Source organism: Psammomys obesus, unplaced genomic scaffold (genome assembly GCF_907164565.1).
Source record: "Psammomys obesus unplaced genomic scaffold, mPsaObe1.curated_primary_1811, whole genome shotgun sequence".
NCBI lineage: Eukaryota > Metazoa > Chordata > Mammalia > Rodentia > Muridae > Psammomys > Psammomys obesus.
In genome coordinates this window covers 22,811,063-22,823,206 of record NW_026592510.1, presented here as the reverse complement: position 1 = coordinate 22,823,206, position 12,144 = coordinate 22,811,063, and the positions used below count along the sequence as shown (strand labels likewise).

Genomic DNA, 12,144 nt, shown 5'->3' with positions numbered 1-12,144 from the left:
GACAAGTCAGGAGCCTGACACAGAGGACCTCTGAAAAGCACTGCCCTGCAGACTATCAATGTAGATGCTGAGACTTATGGGCAACTTTTGGGCAGAGTGCGGGGAATCTTAGGAAAGAAGTGGGAAACAGAAAGATCTGGAGAGGATAGGAACTCCACAAGGAGAGCAACAGAACCAAAAAATCTGAGCACAGGGGTCTTTCCTGAGACTGCTATTCCAACCAAGGACTATGCATGGAGATAACCTAAGACCTCTGCACAGATGTAGCTCATGGCAGTTCAGTATCCAAGTGGGTGGTTCCATTGTAATAGGAACAGGGACTGTCTGACATGAACTGATTGGCCTGCTTTTTAATTACCTCCCCCTGAGGGGGAAGCAGCATTACCAGGCCACAGAAGAAGACACTGCAGCCACTCCTGATGAGACCTAATTTACTAGGATCAGAAGGAAGGAAAAGAAGTCCTCCCCTATCAGTGGACTTGGGGAGGAGCATGCATGCAGAGGGTGGAGGAAGGGAGGGATTGGGATGGGAGGAGGGAGAGAACCACAGGGGGGATACAAAGTGAATAAAGTGTAATTAATAAAGAAAAATTAAAATTAAAAAATTCAGTTTTCATGCATGCAGAAAGGGAAGGGAGGGTGGGATTGGGAGGGGAGGAGGGAGGGGCTTATGGGGGAATACAAAATGAATAAAGTGTAATTAATAAAAAAAAAGTAAAATGAGGTTAGAAAAGTTGGGACTCAGGTGTGGGAAGAGTGTGAATGGGAGGTGAGAAGGCTGAGAAAGAAGGGAAATTGATGGGTATAGAGGGGCATCTCTGGGCCAAGCTGGTGACCTAGGACAGGGTAGGCCCCCAGGAGAATATGAGGGTGACTCTAGCACAGACTCCTGGCTGCAGTGGGGGTGGAGTACATGGAGACTGAAGCGGCCACCTCCTAGCCAGGCAGGACTTCTAATGGAGAGAGGGGGACACCAACCCACCCATAAAGCCTTGGATTAAAAATTCACCTTGCCTACCAGATGTGTAGGGATAAAGATGGAGCAGAGATTGAGGGAATTGCCAATTAATGATTGGCCGAAACTTGAAACCCACTCCATGAGAGAGAGCCAACCCCTGACACTATTATTGATACTCTGCTACGCCTGCAGATAAGAGACTAGCATAACTGTCCCCTGAGTGGCTCCACCCAGCAGCTGATGGAAACAGATGTTGAAAACCACAGCGAAACATTTGGCAGAGCTTGGGGATCATGTGGAAGAGTAGAGGAAAGTTAGAGGAAGGACTTGGAGGAGACAAGGACCCCACAAGAAGACAAACAAAATAAATTAACCTAGGCACATGGGGTCTCACAGAGACTGAAGCACCAACCAAAGAGCAAGCACGGACTGGAAATATGCCCTGTACATATTTGTAGCTGACCAGCAGCTTGGTGTTCATGTGGGTTCCCTAGCAAGTGGAGCAAGGGCTGTCTCTGACATGGACTCTATTGCATGATTTGAATCACTCTCCCCTAACTGGGCTGTTTTGTCTGGCCTCAGTGAAAGAGGATGCACTTAGTCCTGATGTAATTTGATGTGCTGGGAGGTGGGGGTTGAATGGGGAAGAGCTCTCCTTTTCTTCGGAGAAGGGGAGGGGCAAACGGGAAAAGAGGGAGAGAGGGTGGGACTGGGAGGAGAGGAGGGACGATATAAAGTGAATGAATGAATGAATAAATAAATAAATAAATAAATAAATAAATAAATAAATGTTTTTTTTAAATAAATGTTTTTAAAAAAGAAAAAAAAAATTCAGTTGTCCATAAGTGTGTGAATTTATAACTGGCTCTTCAGATTGATTCTTTTGATCAATCAATCTGTTTTGTGCCAATAGCTTTTTGATTTTTATTACTATTGGTCTGTTGTACTTAGCTCATTTTACCAGTTATCATCTCCCTCTTGTTTAGCAGGGAAAGTTATTTTCTTTCTGAACTTATAAGACATCATTTCATTACTACCTGTACTTTAAAGTGTCTGCTGAAAATCTACTATTATTTGATGGGTCTACTTCTAATAATAATAATAATAATGATGATAATAATAGTAAAATTATCAATTAAGAGCATCTTAACCAGAAAAGTTTCAAATTAACAGAGAAATAAAAGTCTCTCAAAAAAGACTGATACTCCAAACAAGGACTATGCATGGAGATAACCTAAGACCTCTGCACAGATGTAGCACATGGCAGCTCAGTCTCCAAGTGGGTTCCCTAGTAATGGGAATAGGGACTGTCTCTGACATGAATGCAGTGGTTGGCTCTTTGATCACCGCCCCCCCCTCCACTTGAGGGAGGAACAGCCTTACCAGGCCACAGAGGAAGACAATGCAGCCAGTACTGATGAGACCTGATAGACTAGAGTCAGATGGAAGGGGAGAAAAAAGGTCCTCCTCTATAAGTGGACCTGGGGAGGGGCATGGGAGGAGATAACAGAAAGAAGGTGGGATTAGGAGGGAATGAGAGAGGAAGCTACAGCTGGGATACAAAGTGAATTAACTGCAATTAATATAAAAAAATTAAAAGAAAACTCTCTCAAAAGAAGAAAAACAAATAAATTACTAACAACTGAGTCATCACTGCAGAAAGCACTTAAACCACCTTAAAAATAACAATGTAATTTGTCTTAGTAAAACTCAGTGGTTCTCTCCAATAGCTTTCAATATTCTTTCTTTTGTCTGTAATCTTATAAATCACAGACACTGAGTATGGGAAAGTTTTACTCTGGCCATGTCATTTTGAGACTCTAAATACATTCTGTATCTGTACATTAATTCACTAATTGGGTTTTTATACTATTTTTATTTTTAAGATTATAATTGTCACATTAATACTTTCTATTTTTTCCTTTAAGAAGTCTCTTATATATTTCTCCTTGTTGTCTTTCAAATTTATGACCTTTTTAATTAATCACTGCTTATACATATGTACGTACAAACATATATGTTCTTAAATATAGCTTGATCCGTCTGCATAATGTTACTTTTATGTAAATAGTTTTATGCCTTTAACCTTCTATGTTCTGCTCTTTTCTAGAGTTCATCTTATATTTGTTTTGCATTGAAAGGGAGAATAGAGAGATCCTATCCTCAGTGAAATCTTACACTTATTTCTGAACATGCCTATCAGAGTTTAGATTAGGTAAAGCGGGGTGGGAAGGTTGGCCCAACATGTGGGCAACATTACACCAGGGGTTTGTGGTTCTGGGCTGAATATAAAAGAGAAAGAACACTGAACATAAAAATTCATCTCTACCTGCTTCCTAACTCTGACTGTAAAGTGAAAAGTAGCTTCCTCAAGCTCCTATCATCAAGAGAGTATCTCCTTAAACTGTGATCTGAAAGAACCCTTCCTTACATTGTCCTCAAAACTTTTTTATTTTTGAGATTATAACACAATTACATAATTTTTCCCTCCTTCTCCTCATTCCAAACTGTCCCATATACCCCCTAAATACTCAAATTTATGGCATCTTTTTTCACTAACTGTCATCAAAAACATATGTATATACATATCAATAATATACATCTATTCTATATATTATATATTAGCATGAACAATTTTTGTCAGATATTTTGTCCCAGCAACTATTATCTAATAAATAAAATATTTTATAACTCTACACCAAAATTCTTTCTGTTTCTCTAGTTTAGTGGCTAAGATCAAAAACTCGTGTGTTAGATTTAAAAAATATATTTTTCTTTGCCTTCTTTTGTTATGTTCATCTCCCTAACATTCTTGACATTTTTCTTTCTATATAAAGTACCAAAACTTAATTTTTCCTTTGGGCTATGATCCCCAGAAGGTTCATCTTAAAAGTGTAACAGAAATAACGATTCAGAATTATCCTTTATGGATAAATCAGGAAGTTAAGGGTTCTGGCTCTACCGTATTCATTTCTTAGATCAGACTAGATAGAGAAACAAATAAAGGAATAGAGGTGGAAATACAGATCACACACACACACACACACACACACAAGACAGAGACAGAAAGAGGGCAGATATATGGTAGATGATAGATACTACAGAGCATAAAGATGATTGAGAGATAATCAATAGCAGATAAAAATAGACAAACACTGAGAGAAGATAATAGATGATAGCTAATACAGGTAAAATTAATGATTGATAGATAATAGTCAGATAGTAGATGACAGGAGGGTAGATGACAGAGAGATACTATATAGGTAGATGATAGATAGGTGGATAGATAGATAGATAGATAGATGAAAGATAGACAGATAGCTAGATAATAGAATAACATTATTGTTCACCAGCACATAATTGCTGTCTGCAGTAGCCATGAACACCTGTGATTGAATACCCATCATGCTTCTGTTAAACCATAGGTTTGCTATACTTCTTGAAAAATAGAATGATTATTCTTGACAGGTGAGAAATAACTCTAAATTTTTATGAGGGATGTTAGAAGGAAAGGCATGTTAATGTGTGTCTGTCTATACAGTTTCTCTTTTTTTGTCCATTTTGGGGTCTGTTATTCCATATTTACAGTTGATCAAAAAATTCAATATTATTTAAAGATTATTTCTCAATATTATAAGAGCAGATATTTTTGTTTTACATTTCAAAGCCATGGGCATTGAATCACTGGTTTTACAGTGTACTTGCTACCGTGGTGTCCGACGGCCTCTGTGTTCTTCTAGAGATGGGATATCTTTCAGTCAGTGGCAGAGAATTCCATCTCAATATTCTAAGCATTTCCTAAATATTCCTCTTTAGTTGGCATAAGAAGTAAGAACAGAAGAAACTCTCAATGTTTCTTGACTTCACAGCCTACAATACACCTTCTCTGAACAGCAATAACCAATAAAGTCGCAAGGAAGAAGAAATGCAGTGTAGAAACAGCACTGAAGAAAGAGCAAGGAAAAACAGTTACCTGCCTATTCCCCATTGCCTCTTCCTGACAACAATGTAAAAATAATTGTTTATCTTGAGAAAAGCACGGTAGGGATGTCCCTAAGGAGCTGGGAGGAATCAAATGTCCCATGTGAGTCACTGTGAGTTCATGGCTACCTACATTAACTCTAGGACTCAGACGAAGAGTTTAGTTCTGAGAAGTTCAGGAGAGGTGCTTTCATATCTATCTCTGCCCTGGTAAGTGCAAAAAGCTTTAAGGTCTAGATTCCCCCTAACTTTTATGATTTTATCATCAGTCAGAGCTGTGGCTTTTGGAATTTGACCCTTGATTTTAACCAGATAAAAACTCACCTTAAAAACTCAAAACAATTTGCACAACAGTAGTGTGCAGTAGAACAGGAAAGCTGGATTTGATATCATCAATTGAAAATACACAAGTCTGGAAATTTCATGATATTTTTAAAAAAATTCATTTCCTTTATTTTCTTATTCTTTTCTTTCTTCTTCTTAAATTTACTATTTATTCAATTTGTATTCCAGTTGTATCTGCCTCCCTCATCTCCTCCCAGTCCCGCCCTTTCTCCCTCTTTCTCCCCTATCCTTCTTCCCTAGTCCACTGATAGAGGAAGTCCTCTTCCCCTACTGTATGACCCCCTAGCCTATTAGGTCCCATCAGGACTACCTGGATCCTCTTCCTCTGTGGGCTGGCTATGTTGCCCCACCAGAGAGAAATGACCAAGGAGCAGGCAACCAAATTCATGCCAGAGACTGTCTCTTTTCCTCTTCCTAGGGAACCCACATGGAGACTGAGACGTCTATGGGCTACATCTGAGCTTAAGAGTTTGGCAATACTCAATGGTATAAATGTACCACGATTTATTTATCTGTTCTTTGGTTGAGGGACGTCTAAGTTGAAGGTTCCTAGTCTTACTGTAACTTGATATGTCATGTTTGCTTGATAACCATGGGAAGCCTACCTCTTTCTGTTTGTTTTGTTTTTATTCCCAGACAGGGGTTTTCTGTTTAGCCTTGGCTGTCCTGGACTCACTTTGTAAGTAAGGCTGGCCTTGAACTCACAGATATCTCCCTGTCTCTACCTCTCTGAGTGCTGGAACTACATATGTGCACCCCTGAAAGCACACATTTCTGAAGAAGTGAATGGGGAAGGCAGAGGCAGGGTGATGTGGAGGGCCTGGGAGAGAGGAGGGAGGATAAACTGCCCTCTGGGTGCAAAAAAGAAAATACAAAGGAAAAAGAAATTTAAAAAGAAAGAAAATAGTCTCCATTGTGGCCAATCCTGAAACAGTCTAGAACTTAATCACCAAAAGGCCTTGGTGTAAATCCTTGCCCATTTGTTATCTGTTTTAGTTTTGTCTTGAAGTCACATTTCAGCATATACTTCCCTCTCAAATTTGTAAGCCAAGCTTCTCAGGAGAGACACCTGAACTCTAGCAAAGCCAGGCCTTCATAAACTCTTTTAGAGACAGTGACTTGGGCAATGATACAATAGAGAGAGGGGTAAAAAGAGAGACTCCAAATACCACTTTACTCTCCAACTGGTATTTCTTCAGTAAATCTCAATGAAAATCAACTTAGTGCGATATCCTTCCCAATCTGTAGGTGATGAATCAGTAGAATTATGGCCATCTGCACTGTCAGAATCATCCCAATGTTTTATTTATTTGATGTCTATGTTCTGTTAACTATGTTTCAAAATCCCGAGTGTAAATGAGGAGAGAAATATATTTGAGGCAATGTATGTGGGCCCATCTCTAAACTAATTTAGTAGGATGTAAATTCTGGCATTGGGCATTCTAATAACCACCACATTCATTTGCAGTGGACTTAATCTCTGAAGACCTTAGTTGTGGTAGACAGTCTACAAAAAGGTAGGATCACATGTCTCTTAAATTCCTTAGACATTCAATTTTATGTGCATTTTATAAGTAACCTATGTCTTTTATATATGACCTATACCTGCAGAATTCTGTGGTCTCATGATTCTCTGTTATTTTGAAGAGCATTTTCATTTTCTAAATACAGTATTTGTGGATTGGCACTATCAATCAGCCACGAAGGGGTAAGTATAAAACAAATGAGTTTCTTATCATTAGCCCAACAGGTCAGTTCAATAAGGACATCAACAGTTTAATTGTTTGCTTTCCGCTATGTATTGATCAGCCAAATCTGTCTCAACAAAGTTCTCCAGTGTTGTACGTTGTACATGAAAAAAAAAAAAAATATATATATATATATATATCCATTAGGCAGAGAAAAGGCACAGTGTGGATGAGTTTTAAGTGAAGAACACTGGCTGACACATCCAGTAGGTGAAATCAGGTAAGAAATTATCTACTACATTACTTCTGGGAGTAACAACCGTTGTGAGTTTCTTACTGAGCCTTACATGTGCTGTTGATCCTCTTGTATTTTTATTCGGATGATCTAGTCATTGGTATCTCTGTTCACTGTATCGAACAACCATGGAGGAAGGAAAAATCAAAGCGGTGGTGAACACCTGTTTCACTGTATTTGACTTTGCTCAGACACTTTGACTTGTGTGCATGAAATTTTTATCTTTAAGGAAAATAAAAAAAAAAATACCTGCTTGGGCTTATTTTCACTAGCAAAACACTTTTCTCAGCTCATTTTAAACTCTCTTTATCACCTTCTCTTTGTCTTCAGCCCTTTTTACTCTACAGTATTTTAGTTTCAGAACATTGTTTGCTTATTTGGAATGAATATTCTTTGTTTATACTATGCATGATTTCCCGGACATATTAATTTGGTAAACATGTATCTCACAGCTATAAAAGTACCTCTTGCCAGGTATGGGGTCACACAGCCATAATCAGTAATCAGGAAGTGGGCTTGGTCTAAATAGTGAGCTCCAAGTCATACAGTAATACCATTTCTCAAAAAAAAAAAAAAAAAAAAAAAGAACTTAGCAAATAAATAAGACATCAAAAGTGGTGTCTTATTCTCTTCAAACAGGACTTTAGTATGTTATACTTTCTCCTATCTCTTTTTTGTAAGTTTGACAACTATATAAATTTTAGTTTAAATTTTCATGTTTTGACTTTTTACAATTCATATTATTTTCTTATTTTGCATGTTTTATTAATTATTATTATTATTTATTACAGTTTATTCACTTTGTTTCCTGGCTGTGGGTCTCTCCCCTGACTCCTCCCAATCCCATCCTCCCTCCTTCTTCTCCTCCCATACCCCTCTCCTAGTCTACTAATAGGGGAGGATCTCTTCTCCTTCTATATGACCCTAGACTGTCAGGTCTCATCAGGACTGGCTGGATTGTCTTCCTCTGTAAGGCTGCACTGCCCAGGCAGAGGTGATCAGAGACCCTGCTACTGAGTTCATGCCAGAGACAGCCCCTGCTCCCCTTACTTGGAGACTGATTCTGGGCTACATTTGAGCAGGGGTTTTAGGTCCTCTCCATGCATGGTCCTTGGTTGGGGTATCAATCTCTGCAGGAGCCCCAGAGCCCAGTTTTGTTTGTTTGTTTTGGAGGGGGGAGGCTTTATTGGTTTTCTTTTGGAGTTCCTGTCCTCTCCAGGTCTTTCTATCTCCCCGTTCTTTCATAAAATTCCATGCATTCTCCCAAAGTTTGGCTATGAGTCTCAGCCTTTGCCCTTTGCTTCAATACCTTGATCAGTGGAGTCTTTCAGAGGCCCTCTATGGTAGGCTTCTGTCCTGTTCCCTGTCTTCTCCTGCTTCTGATGTCTATCACATTTGCCCTTCTGAATGAGGATTGAGCATCTTCCCTAAGGTCTTCCTTGTTGTGTAGCTTCTTTAGGAGTATAGATTTTAGTATGCTTATTCTATATTATATATCTAATAACCATTTATAAGTGAGTATATACCTTGTGTGTCTTTCTAAAGGCAAATGGTGGGAACTAGAAAAGATCATCTTGAGTGAGGTAACCTAGAAGCAGAAAGACACACATGGCATATGATATTATATTTTCAAAAATTATTTATAATTATTTTAATCTTAAGATTTGAATTTACTGATTAATATTAAACATGTTTTATTATTGATTTGTTCGAAACGTCTTATTTTACCTTACAACGTTTCTTCTGTGTGTCACACATTCTGATCAGTCATTTAGGAACCCAGGACCTTTGTTCAAAAGTTGTCTTAATTGCATTTAGTCATGAACAATAAACTACATGCCTTATAATTACATACAGAAATTGAAACACAGTTAACCTAATCTGCAGTGGTAAAGGTCAAGAATGGTTACTTATGAAGAGTAAAGCCTGAGGGAAATATGGATGTTGTTTTTAGGTTGTTGAAATTGTTCCGTTTCTTTTATTTCCCATTTATCTATCTATCTATCTATCTATCTATCTATCTATCTATCTATCTATCTATTTAATTCACTTACAGCTTGATCCCCCAGCCCCCTCTATTCTCGATTTTTATTCCCACTCTCCTGCCCTTTCCCCTCCAAATTTTCCCTCTCCTTCTTAGTTGGTTAAACTGCCTGTCTTCTTCCATTTCTTTTTTTTTATTGATTACAGTTTATTCACTTTGTAGCTCCTTCCTTCTTCCCCTCCTAATCACACCCTCCCTCCTTCTTCTTCACTCATGTCCTTCCCCAAGTCCACTGATAGGGGAGGTCCTCCTCTCCTTCCTTCTGATCCTAGTCTGTTAGGTCTCTTCAGGAGTGGCTGCATTGTCTTCCTCTGTGGCCTGGTAAGGCTGACCCCTAGCTGGAGAGATGGCTCAGCAATTAAGAGCACTGTCTGCTCTTCCAGAGGTCCTGAGTTCAATTCCCAGCAACCACATGGTAGCTTATAACCATCTGTGTTGGGGTCTGATGCCCTCCTTTTCGAGAATGCAGGTATTCATACAGATAGAGCACTCATAATCATTAAATGAATAAATAAATCTAAAATAATGCAACTTTTTGCCACAGCATATGATACATTAGTAAAATGTTTACTGTATGATTACTCTTCTAGAAGACCATGGTTCCATTCCCACAAGGTAGCTCACAGTCCTGGGTAACTCCAATTACAGAGTATATTTTGCCCTCTTCTGGCCTCTATGGGCACTGCAAGCATGCGCTGCACGGATAGACATGAAGGAAAATTACACAGAAAATAAAAATAAAGGTTTTAAACGTGAAACAAAGCAAAACAGAAACAGAATACTACACAGGTGATCCTCATCAAAACTCACACTCAGCCTCCCTGCCCTTTATCTAGGCCAGCAATCACTCTTTTGTTTTTTTTATTTTTCAGAAGATATGGTGGCTGGTAAGCCTTTCTTCAACAAATCTGATGCACCAGAGTTCGTGTTCCGCGTCTTCACCAATGTCCCTGAATTCCAGGCTCTCCTCTTCCTCCTTTTCCTTCTCCTCTATCTGATGATCGTCTGTGGCAACGCTGCTATCATCTGCGTGGTGTGCACGCACAGCTCCCTGCGCACACCCATGTGCTTTTTCCTGGGTAGTCTGTCATTTGTGGAAATCTGCTACACCACAGATGTGGTGCCCTTGATGCTCTCCAACATCTCGGGCTCAGAAGCCCATATCACTGGCTGGCTGTGGAGTACAAATGTTCTTTTTTTCTACCTTTGGCTGCACTGACTGTTTTCTCCTGACAGTCATGGCTTATGACAGATATGTGGCCATCTGCCATCCACTACACTACGGTCTCATCATGACCCAGAAGTTGTGTGTCCAGATGGTGCTGGGGTCCTTGGGCCTGGCACTCCTTCTCTCCTTGCAGCTTACTGCCTTCACCTTCACGTTGCCCTTCTGTAGACACCACCTGGAAATCAACCACTTCCTCTGCGATGTGGCTCCTCTCATGCGCCTGGCCTGTGCTGATATCCGTGTGAACCAGGCAGTCCTCTATGTAGTGAGCATCCTAGTGCTGACACTCCCATTCCTGCTGATCTTTATTTCCTACATATTTATTGCCAATACCATTTTGCGCATGCGCTCTGCAGAGGGTCGCCAGAAGACCTTCTCCACTTGCTCCTCCCACCTCACTGTGGGTTTGCTGCAATATGGCTGCTGTAGCTTGGTGTACCTGAGGCCTCGCTCCAGCATCTCAGATGATGAGGACCGCCAAATTGCCCTGGTTTATACCTTTGGTACCCCGTTACTCAACCCTCTGATTTACACCCTCAGGAACAAGGATGTCAAAGATGCTCAGAGGAACTGCATCTTCCATGCAGCAGCTCTTGACAGGAGTTGACAGCTTGGGTGGGGAGACACTGAACAGAGTATCTGTCAGTTTACTCAATCAGTTCTGAAGGACAAACAATTAAAAGATTCATATTTCTTTTACATTTGGCTCTGAAGCTTTTTTCTTCGTGTGCCATGTCTTCATCCGCATTCATTTCCCAATTTGCCATGAATACAATTGCCTTTGAGTTTAAATTTTCTGTGTTCTTCTATAGCAATTGCTCCCTCAAAGACAACTAACATGCTTTTGATGACAAGCTGATGGCTTTGGACCTGCTACATGAATTACTAGGAGTCCTCCCTAGGGTCACCCTCATAGAATCCTGGGACTTTCTACCGCTCTAGGTTTCCACATTGCCACCAAAATGCAGCTGTCCCTTCCCATGCTCTCTCCCTTCCTCCCTCCACTTTTTCCACCTGTTCCCGTTCTCATGTGCACCCATTGTACCCACAACAGCTATTCTATTACCCCTATCCAAGGAGATTCATGCACACTCCCCCGCCCCAGAGTCCTCCTTGCTATTTAACCTTTCTGTAGGTTTTCACCTACAGCTAATACACACTTATAAGTAAGTCCATAGCATGTTTGTCTTCTGGGTCTGGGTGACTTCAGACAGGATGATTTTTTTTTTTTAGTTTCATTCATTTGCCTGAAAAATTCATGATGTCTTTTTTTTTTTAAAGACCTAAGTAGTATTCCATTGTGTAAATGCACCATTTTTTAAAAATCCATTCTTCAATTGAGGGACATCTAAATTGTTTCTGGTTATTGTGAATAAAGTCACTAAGAATACAGTTGAGCAAGTGTTTCTGTGGCAGCATGGAACATCTTTTGGGTATATGTACAAGAGTGGCATAGCTGGTGACTATTATGCCTCCTGTTCCTTTTCGTTTTCTTTTTTCTTTTCTTTTCTGGAAAACTGGAGGAGTAAAAGGCACCAACTTCTTGTCATCTGATTTATGAGGGATTTTTTGTTGTTGTTAATATGTTTTTTTTTGCCACTTAAA

At 39.8% G+C, this 12,144-nt stretch overlaps 1 protein-coding gene across 1 annotated transcript; it reads left to right on the top strand.

The window, feature by feature from the left end:
* Positions 1 to 10,188: 10,188 nt before the first annotated feature.
* Positions 10,189 to 11,146, top strand: LOC129681964 (olfactory receptor 10Q1-like). Its single transcript, XM_055614185.1, is given in 2 exon segments — positions 10,189 to 10,460; positions 10,462 to 11,146. Coding segments are annotated over 2 exon segments (957 nt in total).
* Positions 11,147 to 12,144: the final 998 nt, after the last annotated feature.